The sequence below is a fragment of the Micropterus dolomieu genome, linkage group LG04 (assembly GCF_021292245.1).
Source record: "Micropterus dolomieu isolate WLL.071019.BEF.003 ecotype Adirondacks linkage group LG04, ASM2129224v1, whole genome shotgun sequence".
Taxonomy (NCBI): Eukaryota; Metazoa; Chordata; class Actinopteri; order Centrarchiformes; family Centrarchidae; genus Micropterus; species Micropterus dolomieu.
The window spans coordinates 14,043,883-14,058,106 of record NC_060153.1 but is presented as its reverse complement, the minus strand read 5'-3'; the positions used below and the strand labels follow the sequence as shown (position 1 = coordinate 14,058,106).

At 39.7% G+C, this 14,224-nt stretch overlaps 1 protein-coding gene across 2 annotated transcripts in view; it reads left to right on the top strand.

Moving 5' to 3' along the window:
- The window catches only part of pcdh7a (protocadherin 7a), a 61,522-nt gene extending 52,906 nt beyond the window's left edge, over nucleotides 1-8,616 (top strand). For both annotated transcript variants that reach the window (XM_046046959.1, XM_046046958.1), the window contains 2 exons: nucleotides 2,224-2,425; nucleotides 4,461-8,616. In XM_046046959.1, coding sequence (XP_045902915.1) covers nucleotides 2,224-2,425; nucleotides 4,461-4,999 — 741 coding nt within the window. In that variant the 3' untranslated portion in view covers nucleotides 5,000-8,616. The remainder of the gene's footprint in view (nucleotides 1-2,223; nucleotides 2,426-4,460) is intronic.
- The last annotated feature ends 5,608 nt before the right edge of the window (nucleotides 8,617-14,224 follow it).

Genomic DNA, 14,224 nt, shown 5'->3' with positions numbered 1-14,224 from the left:
CTCTAAAAATACATTGCTCTCTCTGTGGAGTATTAAGATGAAGCCACTGAGATTCCAAGAACTGCCGCTTTTCCATTAGACCCTAATATCTCTTCCTCTCCCTCAGTCTTACTTGTGCTCACCGTCCCTGAGTTACCTTATGCCATCCCTCTTTCATCTAAACGTTGTTAAGAAATGGTGGAAAAAAACAAGTGCCCCGTTAATGTCCCCCTTCTGCTTAATTAATTTTGCTGTGTTCCTCTCTCCTCTTGTCTTCTGTGTTCACGAGGTGAAACTTCAAATGTTCCCTTTTCTTTGGGTGTGTGGAAGAAAAAGAAGAATTGGTTCAGCTTTGGCTTTTATGCCAGCCGTCCATCAGTTTCCCTCCAGATTATCCCGAGGCGACGTTCCGAGCTGAAGTTTTTCCGCCCTAATCTGCGGCTTCCCTCTGTTCCCTCACTTCCTCTCTATACGCTGCGTCTTTCAAAGCAGATCTAAATTGAAAGGGTTGTAATTTTGCAAGCAGATAAATGAGTATGAGAGGAGATAGGAGGGGTGTTGTATAGAAATGGGTTTCCTGGTGCAGATTGATCCCTCCAGGCCAGACAGAGTCATTTAACTCTCTCTGATATTCTCTCAGCATGGACTTATTACAGTAGTTTTTTTTCCTCCAATGTGAAAACTTGTCTACTAACTAGACTGGGGTGATTTGTGTGACGAAGTAGCAGCAGGTGTGATGCTCACTTTGAGTGAATGATGTGATTCGTTACTAAATCACCACCACTTTCACTGGAAGGATTGGTAGATTCGTCACTGGTGGTAGATGGTCTGTTGGTTTGGGTTCACAGTGATGGGTGCAGTCTACTTTTGAAGGCTTTATGTTTGCATTTCATTTTTTATTTTTATTTTTTTCAGATCCAAATTAACTTCAACATAATAGTTGGTAGTTTTCCTTGGGTCAATGTAAAATAATAAAAATGAAAACAAACAGCCATTTCAAATCACACATTATCAAAAGAACAAGAAAAGGCAGACCAAACATAAACATCGGAAAATATGCTAAATTATTATGCAAGCTAAATAGTAAACAATACAAATTATCAACGGAAAACAGAAACTATAAGACTGATGATATTCTAAGTTTTTGTAACTGTCCAATGAAAAGACCAAAACCAACAACGCGTTAATGCGTCTCTCAGTAGTTTCCAACTTTCCTACCCCGTCTGTGGCACTCAGCCCAAACCCCATTTGATGCTTCTCAAGGTTCAAGGTACATTTATTTGTCATTCTACAAAACAGGGCTGCACAATGAAATTGTAGTCCCCCGTCAAGCTACACACACACACACAGAATATAAATACAAATATACAAATTAAAATTAGATTAAAATAAAAATTTAAACTATAGCTATGCATATATTGTTGTTTGTGCAACACCAACAGGAACAGAAAGTTCCATGTCATTTATTCATGGTAGCATTCAGAGGATGAGGTGTCTTTCAGTCTGAAGGTGTAAATCTTTAAAACCTGATCACAAATATATAATAGGTTCCTGAAACAGCTGGGCACTGTAGTTTTCAGCAAGTTTTATTCAAAAAGGAGTCAATAGTGCTTTTGTTGGGGACTTTCAGCTGCGGATTAAAACACATTTGGTCAGCTAGTGAGTATTTATACACATAACACAGTAGGACGGTGTAGTTTGGATTGAATTAAAAATAAATCATGGTGCCCATGCTATTTGTCATGAAGGAACATGTTACACATTGCAAAGTTGTGGCACTCATTGATGTGTGTATTATTGTTGTTAATAAGATTAATACATTGCTGGTTTTGATTTTGATTTGTTGACAATAATTTATTAAACTTATCATTAAATCCTTCACTTATTTCAAAAGAGCACAAGCAAGTGTTTTTGAGAGTGGAGAGTTACCCAGCTGCTACTACTGGGCGCCTTTCCAGATGAAAAATAAGTGTTTCCAGAGGTTTGTAAACATCAGCCATGTCCAGCAGCATTAATTTAAACTGGGATTAAAAGCCAACTGAAAACTTTGAAAGACCGCCGTGATTGGTTGATGACTATTACCATGCATTGTAGCAGCTAAGCTCATAATCAAGGCGAACACAATCAGATAATCTCAATATGTCTTTGCAGACCCCCGCCCACCAGCCTAATCCCCAGATTTAGACTCTCAGATTAGGAATCCTGGATGATTAATCCCATATTGTGTGTGTATGTTCCCTGCAGGGGACCCTTCGTCGGGTGACCTTCTCTGTAGTCAGCCAGCCCCAGGATGGCGGTTGCTATGACAGTGGCCTGGAGGACTCGGAGACGCCGAGCAGCAAGAGTTCATCAGGGCCGCGACTGGGAGCCCTGCCGCTGCCCGAAGAAGGCTACGAGCGGACCACACCGGAAGGCAGTGTGGGGGAGGAGGAGCATGTGGAGAATGGTCAGAGCAACCACACACACAATAACATTGTAAAATAGCCAATAAAATTAATTGAACTCATTCAGAATTGCAGTCAAGAGGCTTCCAGGGACATTTTCTGACACATTTTGTCTCTCAAGGCTATAAACTGTATACGAACACACAATTTGACACAATTTTATTGTCCACACATACACGGAAACACTTTAATACCTTGACTTGCAGGTTTCTCTCCTTAAATGATGGGAATGCATTTTATAATAATAATAAATCAATTGTCCTGTGTGTGTATGCTTGTGCATTATGAAGAGCTTTGTGGAAAAAGCTAATGTTTGCAGTATTTTGTGCCAGAGGCTCATCTGTGGCCTTGTAGTCAGTCAGCAGCCCAAGTCTTCCCTTTCACCAACGAAACTGTGTCTTTACTTTTTGTCTTCGTCAAGGATGGAGAGAGGCAAAGGAGATTTTTATTTTATCATTTTTATGCCTTCGTGCTCCCGGGTTTTTGGGTTGTCTGCCCGTCCATCTCAGGAATGCCTTGAGTGAATTTATTCAAATTTGGCATAAACATCCTCTTTGACTCAAGGATGAACTGATTAGAATTTGGTTGTCAAAGGTCAGGGTCACTGTGACCTCACAAAACAATTTTTGGCCATAACTAAGAATTTATACGCTCATTATAACAAAAGTGATGACATTTTATATCCAAAAGGTTAAAGGTTAACTTCACTATGAAATCATAATGTTCTGCAAAAACACCTGACACTCTCTGTCCTCTGTACTCCTCTGTAAAAATAGTCTCTAAGTTAAGAAAGTATGTTTCTCACTGGAAATTGTTCACTGGAATAATAAATATCAATATAGTGAAAAATACACTTACAGTAATACCTTTCGTTTTAATTTCGATTTAAAGTCTTCACTATATATATTATATGAATCTGGACAGACATGGATGTAAACTGCAACTTGACTGGTTGGTGGAGGCATGCAACCGCGAGGCATTAATTCTAGTTTCCTCTTTCCTTTGTATATAGTCAGAGCTGGAATAACTGAAGCAATACACCAAGGTCATTTTGACCTTGGTGACTGACTTCTGAGTTTAATACATTTTTTGTCACGGTCAGATGGAAAGAAGTATTGAAAAGAGAATTAATTGTGTTGGTTATAATTATGAGGTATAAAATAATTGAATTTACTGCGGCTGCTGCTCGTAGGCAACACAAATGGTTTTCAAAATACAACAGAAATATAACTTTTTTTTTGTATTTAACTCTGAAAACGCAGAATTTAGAAAAGCAATCAGCGAATGAATGAATTGTTTTCAGTTGCTCATTAGATGTGTATCTGTAACACCTAGACAAAACAAATGGCAGGAACGTCACATTTACCTCATCTATCATCATTATAAATCCTGTCTCCATTAAACATGATGTCAGTATTGATTCATACTGTAAATGACTGATTTACATAGATAATAACCATAACATTTGACAATTAACCTTGTAGGACATCAGCATTCAATCTCTGGTGGCCTAACTAACCTTTTGAACCAACACTCATGGGATGTAATAGGGCTGATGTGTAACTTAATCTTTCCCCTTCCATGTAAAGAAATGTCTGTTTGTCATTAAAATTGCTGACAATTATCTTCTCTTTGGCCTCGATAGATTGTTTCTGACCTCACCTTTCTCTTTTCAGATAATACTGAGCACAGCTCGGATTTTAAAAAACATTCTGTTGAAGTCAGCAATTTCCTTTTTGGTCTAATAGCATTTTTCTTGCATTTCCACTGGTTTTTTTTTTTCTTTCTCCTGTCTTCCTCACCCAATGATCACCTCATCACTTCTGTTGTACTCTCTTTTCTTATTTAATTGTCTCCTTTTGGGGTGTCCTGGTGACCTAGATCTTAGGACACATACCATTTAATGATTACATCCCCATTTTGATTCTGGTTGGGTACCTTTGCTTCATGTCTGTGTCTCTGCTTAAAACTATCTAAAGAAGGGTTAGGGTTAGGGTTATCCATAATCCCTCTTTTTTGTTTCTTTTCTATGTCCAGATGCCAGACAGCTGCCAGACGTAGCCCTGACAGGAAAGTGTACCAGGGAGTGTGATGAGTTTGGCCACTCTGATACCTGCTGGATGCCTGTCCGCCCTTCGCCACGCCAGCGTCAACGTCACGGCAGTGACCCCCCACGGCTCTCCACCTTCGCCCCGGGAGACAATAACAACAATCTCCGTGGTAACGACCATGAGAGCGACAGTGAGAGCGCTGGCAGCGCAGGGAGCTCAGAACCCGGGGTGGTCGTCAGCGGAGAAGGTCAGAGATTACCCCTAGCCAACGGGGATCCTCTCAGCACCCTGGGTAGTGGAGACCGCAACAGGAACATGGGCGATCACAACCGCAACCTTCTGAACCGCAAGATGACTTCAGCATCCTATGACACGTTTAGCAGTGCAGGCTTTGGGAGGCGCCAACAAGAGGAGGAAGGAGGAGAAGGTCAGAACCCACCCGAGGTCATACCACTGACGCGGACAGGAGGGGACTACAAGACCACGTCCTGCCTCACGTTGTCACGCCGCGAGGTCTACCTGTGACAGCCCTGCAATGGAGCAATCGTCACCACACCACTCCCTTGTCTGAAAAAGAGGGAGGGTTAAGACTTTACTGGCACGTCATGAGTTTGGAAGGCCTTTTAAACCTGTGAAGATGTGAAAACGTCAGAAAATAGCTGTATATCAAATTGGAATTCTGACTAATATTTATAGGCACAGAAACTTAAGCAAGTGATGGATCAACACTTGGGAGAGCTCTGACCAGGAGTACTTTCTAAAAAAAGGTATTTTTTAACTACCAGTGAACATTGGCTACAGGCAAAGATCCTATTATGTCCATGTGGAGGAGGACAACTTCATCTCTTCTTTTTACCTGAATCTGATGCATGCCTGACCCTCCGCCACAGAGGGATCTGTGTGAAGAAGAGAGAGACTGAATAAATCCTGATGCTATAAATGCCTCGGCGCATACAAAAACTTCTACTGAGGCTACAGCAGGCAGGACTTGGACTCAATTGGTGAACCACTGAGGTCTTATCCGATCAAAAGAGATGAAAAGACGTAACGGGTCTCTGAGTTATTTGGATGTATTTCAAACCAATCAAACTTTCTAATTCCTAATCAACTCTACTGTAACACAAGACGTTGACATTAACTAATCAAACTGCTAATCCTGTGAGAATCTTAACAAATCACAAACAGAGTATCAAAGCACCAACAAAAGTGTGGTCACTGTACAGTTACACCGTAGGGAAAAAAGTGCTCATCTCAAAAATCAGGTATTGTTCTTTAAAAAAACCCAGATTCAGAACAAACTGCAAATATGTGAAAAGAAAGACTTTTTTACAGTAATCAAATGTAAACATTCAGAATACAAGGTTCTCATAGAGTATCAGTAGTGCCACAGTATTCCGGCGTGTGTGAAAATATGTGTTTATTATTTTTACCTTCACACCTAGTCTGTATGTATATATTGTACGTGTGTATCTGATGAAACGGCAGTGTTATCTCTCTGCTGGTGTCCACCAAGTAGACTGAGGTGCTGAATTTACTACAGACCTACAGTATCCTAACAGTGTTCATGTATCATAAATGTTCTTTCACACACAAGCGCACACATATACACATGCACGCATGCACGCACTTACACACACAGACCTAAGCATGTAAACACAAACCCATACAGTGCATTTGCAGAATGTGAACATGCACAGGGCCGCAGTTTATGACATGATTCAGTGGCTGTGTAACATAAAGTATATAATAACTTGCATTTACTTTCATACAGAAAACATTAAGCACACACACACACACACACACACACACGCAGCATATTAAAACATAAGTAGAAACACAAACCCATATTAAGATGTGTGCAATGCGCAGTTCATATGCACTGTGTGTGTATGTGCTCTTAATCATAATTTTTTAACATATTGCCTATCATTGAACTAGCTGTAGCATTTTGCCTGCTTCCCTCCAGCCAGTATTTAAACATGAAATGTATTTAAATAATTACTCATCTTTGACTGATGCGTGGAGCTACGTTAAAAGGAATTTCAGACATCACATCTACTGTATGTAATGATAAGACAATGTGAGAATATAAGATATTCTGCATTCTGTAAGTAGGACTCCAAAAAAACTAATTTCTGTAAGAAAAAAAAGGAAAAGAAAAAAGTACTCTGCATGAAAGAAAGATAATGCTAACTTTTTTTCTCTCTTTTTAAAACCACACGCCTTTTTGGATACTACGCCTATTTGGATACATCTGTACTATATGTATGTGTGTGCTTACAGGGAAATGGAGATAATGATGGCAGCAAGGGAGTTAGCTTCAGTGGATTAAACTGTTCCTTCTTGATCATGGAGCAAGTTTGGGGTAACCTAGGGCCTTTCTCTCAGTTTCCACGGCCCGGAGACGGCACGAGGGGTGCCGTAGGCTTTAACAAAAAAGAACACTATGTAGTGGGAGCGCAGAGTTCTGCTGCACCCTTTTCACCGCACAGTGCCGACCTGAACATGCCCATACTGCTGTACTGAACCTCACAGATAACAGACTCCTTCACATTTGTCCTTCCCAGCAGCTACTGCACGAATCCAGATACACTCTGCTGCGTTGGGCTGAAGAGTGGGTGTGGATCGAGGCCAGCACATCTTAATTCCCATCATCAGTGTGTGGTTCAGTGGTGTGATAGGGATAATAGGGTTAGGTCGTCCCTGTGGTCTTAATGAGTTTCTTTTCTCCTCTCTTCTCCTCCCTTGATCTGCACTGATCTCATTAATGTCTGGATAGGCGAATGTAACACTGCTGGAAATTGCCAGTAAGTGTGTCTCTTCATTTTCCTGGTTGTTTTGGATCAGATGTGGCACAGGAGACACACTTGTTAGTGATGTGCTCCAATTGAGTTCATAGATCCATGTAGAGCATAGAATTAGTCAGAAAGGAGAGCAACACTCAGGTAAGATGTGCGACAATGTTTAACTTGTAAACTAACTACTTGTCAGACAGAAATGCACACGCTGTTGCTGCCCTGACAGTCCCTTCACTAAAAGATAACTCAAGTGTGGAAACTGTAAAGTAGTACCAGTTCCTCTACATTCATTTTACAATGGTAAGTGGACAGAGAAATGGGTGTTCTCTATGTGTGTGATTACACTTTGTATACCTGTATATATCTTTAACTTCACAACTCTGTGACCGACCCCCTTCAGCTTGTTTTAAGCCACTGTTGTACTTACTCCCTAAGCCTTCATTAACCCCAAATCCCCAGCATGGCTGTTTACTGAGCTCTGCTATTGATGGACTGTGCTGAGGATGTAATGAAACTCAACGCCTAACACATGAGTTAAATCTGTACATGGGGAGTTCACATTGAAAAGTGATCAGAGAACATCCCGCAGGGTACATACACTGAGAGACAGAAGGACACATGCTCTTTCTCTGGGAGAAAGTGTTGAGATAAGTGTGTCTCAATCCCTCGGCCGCCAGAAAGGTCTTGAAGAACTACTGTCCAGTTGGAGAGTTTTGGAAAGAGACTTTTGACACAGCCCTGCCTCCTAAAAGTGGCAGATATTTTGTTAAACTGCTGTTTTAAGGCAGTTCCATGGCACCTTTCAAACCCGCCCATTTGGATTTAAGGGAACTTGCTGTACATGAATCTGTGTGGGTGTGTATCTTTTTTATACTGCACGTTTAACATGAATATGTTTCAGTCTACTGCAAAACAGAGAGGGGAGACAGACAGAGAAGAGTGTAACACCTGAGATCGTACACCCACTAATCAAGACATTTTTAAAAACAGACACTTCAGCGCACATCCTGTACCTGTCATCCCTCTCATGCTGTTATCCTTATAGCCATGTACAGATAAAACTACACTGTAGAACAGACAACTGGAAACCATAACAGACAATGGCATGCTTAAGGTCTTCAAATCTGCACCTGAGAAAAAATGAGAAAATTTTTTTTATTTTCCTCTTCTTTGTTTTCTTTTCTTATGGGGCTGGCTCTGTTTTTTGCTGCTCCCTTCCTGTAATTACACAATGAACTAATTGCATTTGCTATGACGAGGAAGAAGAGGAGCTGTCGCAGAATGGTTTGGTACGAGGATGAATCATGTAAAAGTTTGACTTTGACATTAAAAACTTCAAACACTCTTGTTTGTTAATCTTTTGAGATCATGTCACACAGTAATTATGATATAAACAATAGTTTGGGCACTTATAATGACTCCAGACAAAATATTTGCAACATTTGCCTCAAAAATAACAGTTTGAGATGATCAGTTATTGGTAGTGAGTTAACAGACATGGGAACTCTTTTAGACAAAAGCAGTGATGTGCCCACAAGAGTTATTAGTACCACTCTGTGATAAGGCACCATTTACAAAGGGTTTATAAGCTGTAATTAGCTAGTGCTTTTAAGATCCTTTATAAGCCATTTATAAGAAAAACTTTTATATTGCCACTAGCATCACACTTCCTTTGTCTTTTTAGCTATCTCTTCAATTCTGCAGCCATCTGGACCAAAATCCATTTATTAACTTATTAACATTCATAACTGCAGAATTGAAGGATTGTTGTAGAAACCCTTTATTAATGATGAATATCTATAATTTCAGATGAAAGACTGACCTTTCCACATGGCTTATTAGAAAGGGACCGTTTATTCTTGCCTAACATTTACAACCAAAAGGGTACCTTGTTAGAAAGTGGTACCAAACCGCTGACAAAACAACCTCTACTCAAGGTCTATTTGCTTGTTTGTTCAGGAGCTTTAGATTGTAGATGTTCAGATTTACACTTCCATGACATCTGAACAAACTTCATCTGCTAGTGTCCATGTGATACAGTCGAAAGCTCCAATACAAGCAACTTTGTGGACCTTTATGGGAGATATTGACATATCCTGTTTCCAAGGTCAAAAATGAACTCAATTGAAAACAGTTTTGATGCCCAACCAACAGATCCAAAACCCCTCCATTTGGCAGAATGACACCTTGATACTCTTATTTTAATGGGCATTGTCAATTTGCACCTGGCTGATATGCGTGCTGACTAGAATGTATAGAATATCACCTAAATGTGGCACAATCCGTCAACTTTATCTTTGAAAGGTGAACTTTCTGAACTGGATCCTGCTGCAAGAAAACTTTAAAATGTAGAGGGCAATTTAGACTTAGACTTATCAGAAAATGCTTCAGAGGTGTTAACTGTGGCACAGATTAGTGTGAAGGATTCAAAATGTCAAAAAAGGGCTGCAATCTGGATTTTGTTTTGTCCAGTATGCAACACTGGCACCATGTGGTCATGAAGCAGTATTACCTCAGTTTTTTGGGTTTTTTTAACAGTATAACATCTTTCTGTGGCATGTTATGAGCTGTTTTCTTTGTTTCAAATAATTTTTTCTCATAGAGAAGGATAGAACAAGAAAAGTACAAGGACAAGAAAAATATTATTGAAGGCCTTTTGATGCATTTCTTTTGAGCTGGCAGAAGGAAGATACACCTGCCAGTTTAATTTAAAGTGAATCATAGTGAATGTAGCCTCATATACTTTTGTAAACTACTATTCTCCTGTAATTGGAAAGAGGTTCAATGTGACTCAATCTGGGAAAGGATCATTTATGAGTTGAAGGTTCTTTATAGTTCACAATGTATGTATGTCATATCAGATATAAAAATGGATGATACAATTACTGTTGGTGTAATCCAGAAGTGAAAATCTGTCGCTGCCTGAATGGTTTGGATGTTATACGCATCAAATAAATAGTCATGGTAATCATTCATTTACATGAAATTATTTTCAAGGCTATTTACAGCAAACCCCCCATCATGAATAATACATGCTTTAATGTTCAGTTAGCTGCTATCTTCAACATCAATACAACCCAAAAGCTGATTCTACACTGTTTTCCATTTTAACAGGCCAGGAAGTTGGCCTGAACCTTGTACTAGTCATAGGCTAATCACTTAATGCAGATCCACTGCAGCCGATTAATTTGGTTTTCCAAAGCAATACAACTTAACTTTCACATCGCAGGTTGAATGAATTATGCTTTTTGAGGAAAGGAAATTGAAATTGTGTATTTCCAGGATGAGGACTTAGAACAATCTCACATTTGATTAGGGTTAGTTGAAATGTCAATTCATGGATTCTAAGGCCATATCCTTTGTTATCCTTATTATCTGAAATGAGTATAATCACTTGTATTAAAATAACAGCATATGTCACATCCAATGAAATCTGTTTTCAACAAAAAAAAATTCAAATGTAGGTCTTTAGGAAAAAACGTCCATACATTACCATCCCCGAAGGACCAATTGTTCTGCAGCCTGCAATAAAGTCATAAAAACACACATAAAAAGAAAAATCATTAAACCCCCCAATAAAAGGTATTAACAACCTTATCTGAAACATCAAAAGCATCAGGTATCCTATCAATCAACTTCTAGCTCTAAGTCATCTCATATAAGTGATGACCATAAAAGGCTTTGTAAATAAATCACATTGTTTCACCAGATAAATGGACAAGGAGTTGTCTGCACTGCAATAAAAGGATGTCAATTTTTTTGAACTCTTAATTAAAATCCAAGGATAGAATGGAATTTGAATGTGCATTTTATTGATTTTCTGAAGACAGAGGAAATTGTTTGGAGGGAGGCGCCTGGTGAAGTAAACCTCAGAATATTAACCTCCTCACACACTGTCCAGTATATCAAATGGTCTTTGGAGTTGTCAGATGCTTTAAGGGGCTTAAGCAGACTTATTTTCGGAGTGAAAGCGAGTGGAAGTGAATTGCCTTTACTTGCAAAGAGAGAGAGAGAGAGAACCTTGGGCTCATGGCTTCAAAGTGAAAAAACATAACTGTGTAATATGTTGAAATTTCCCTATTATTTGTGCTTATCCTGTCAGGAGGAAATGTTTTCTGATGTCCAGTCAGTTAACATCTATAAAAGGTTGCTGCAACTTTCCTACACCAAAGAATCATTCAGCATCAGTACAGCTGAGCATGAAGCATCACAGATGTGATAAATTATGTCAGTGCTGTGTTCCTCTGTTCAGGAAAACCTTGCAGCAGCGCTGTAAACATTCTTTCTCGTTGATACATCAGGCGGTAGCTGATGTGAGATTTGATCCTCCCAGTGTTCCTCCGTAGGCTGTCATTTATGTCTCTTCATCTTTCCATGGTCATATCAGCCTGAATTCATCAAAGCTGTGCCATCAGCATTCTTGGTAGAACAGCAGGAAATAACACATATACAACAGGATTTTACATATCGTTTAATAGAATAAGATATCTATCGGCCTACAACTACAAACGTTATCCACATTATTCTTAAATCTTTATGGTGTGAGAAACGGTGTTTCAAAATATATAAAATACAGTATATTTGTTTGTCAGTGGTCTGCAATAGTGTCATTGCTTTTACTTTAATGTGTGAAGACAAAATAGGCCTAATTAAGGCTAGTACACTGATTCACGATGTTGTTAAGTTTCTGATGTTAATTCTGTTTATGCAGTTATGAATGAGACTTCACTAATGTCAACAGTGTTAGGTTTGGCTTTTTGAAGGGAGCTGGATCTTATGGCTCCATTCCTTTTCTGAGAGCCTGCTCTTTCAGCTCCCAAATGGCACTTTGTTCATTATCACTTCTGCTGGTCTACTGCCTAAGTTACTTACATTCCTATTTGTAGCAATAAATAAATATTAAGCTTCTTCATCTGCATGGATTGAACTATTCTGTAATATTGATGGTTAAAACGTGTGATAGCCTATGTCAAGAATAACTATCCTAGTTGTATAATAAAAATAACACCCTACCAATGAAAATTAAATAGTATTAATTAATAATTACACAAATCTATACAGACACACACTTTATATTTCAATTAGTAAAAGTAATTAGTATAATTGTAATTTGTTAATTGTCATAATTTCTTTTTTCTGCCTGGGGGTTAGGGGCAAAATTGGCTCTCAGACGGGAGCCAGCTCCCATCGTTCAGTTAAAAGAGCCTGCTCACAGAGCTGACTCATTCGCAACCGACACATCACTAGTTGGGTTATATATATTTGGCATGCAGATGCACAAGCCATGAGTTTTTGGATGGAACAGATCCAAGGAAAAGTTTCTAGTTAATTCTAGAGGAATTCTGTAAGACACAAACAACCTTGGACAAAATTAAAAATCTGTAAAGGAACAGATAGCAAGTAATAGCAAGTAATAATATATCAAGACTTACTATGACTCATTCCTCAATCCCTCCAGCAAGTTCTGGGTTTCCCCCATGGTCTCCTCCCAGTTGGACATGCCCAGAAAACCTATACTCTTTGCTTGGGGCAGCAACTCACTCCCAAGTTGGGGGAGCAATCTACCGCTTACCAGCGAACCATGATCTCAGACTGGGAGGTTCTGACCGTCATCCTGGCCACTTCACACTCAGTTAACCACCACAGAATGTGCTGAAGGTCCCGGTCTGATAAAGCCAACAGAATCATGTCATCTGCAAAAAGCGGAGATGGAATTCTGAGGTTTCCAAACCAAACACTCTCCACTGCGTCTTGAGATCCTGACACAGCTCTCACTTTGGTTATACAAGGAGCAGATGGCTTGTAGCAACACCCCCCATACTCCCGCAGCATCCCACACACGAATTTCCCTGGAGGATATGGCCATAAGCCTTCTCCAAGTCCACAAAGCGCAAATAGACAGTCTTTTTACTAGCTTCCTGTCGCATATAGGATCCAGTTAAAGACTCTCACCATTACTTACAGAGCACTGCACAATCAGGGTCCTGCATATGTGGCTGAATAACTACACCCTTGTTCATCAACCAGTTCTCTTAGGTCAAATAACCAAAATTTGCTTTCTGTCCCATGCACTAAGACCAAGGTGATTGAGCTCTTCAGGCCGTTCCACAAAAACTTTGGAAGGCTCTGCCAACACCTTTACGTGCTGACTCTGTGGGCGTTTTAAAAAGGCACATAAAGACATACCTGTTTAGACAGGCGTGTGGGTATACAGTACAAATCAGGTCAACCGATCTCATCCCTGGCTGAATACAGCTTGAGCCAAGTCCTGCTTTCCCATATACAGGTGCTGGTCATATAATTAGAATGTCATCAAAAAGTTGATTTATTTCAGTAATTCCATTCAAAAAGTGAAACTTGTATAATGTATACATTCATTCCACACAGACTGATATATTTCAAGTGTTCATTCCTTTTAATTTTGATGATTATAACTGACAACTGATGAAAACCCCAAAATCAGTATCTCAGAAAATTTAAATATTGTGAAAAGGTTCAATATTGAAGACACCTGGTGCCACATTCTAATCAGCTAATTAACTCAAAACACCTGCAAAGGCCTTTAAATGGTCTCTCAGTCTAGTCTGCAGGCTACACAATCATGGGGAAGACTGCTGACTTGACAGCTGTCCAAAGACGACCATTGACACCTTGCACAAGTAGCGCAAGACACAAAAGGTCATTGCTAAAGAGGCTGGCTGTTCACAGAGCTCTGTGTCCAAGCACATTAATAGAGAGACAAAGGGAAGGAAATGATGTGGTAGAAAAAAGTGTACAAGCAATAGGGATAACCGCACCCTGGAGAGCATTGTGAAACAAAACCCATTCAAAAATGTGGGGGAGATTCACAAAGAGTGAACTGCAGCTGGAGTCAGTGCTTCAAGAACCACCACGCACAGACGTATGCAAGACATGGGTTTCAGCTGTCGCATTCCTTGTGTCAAGCCACTCT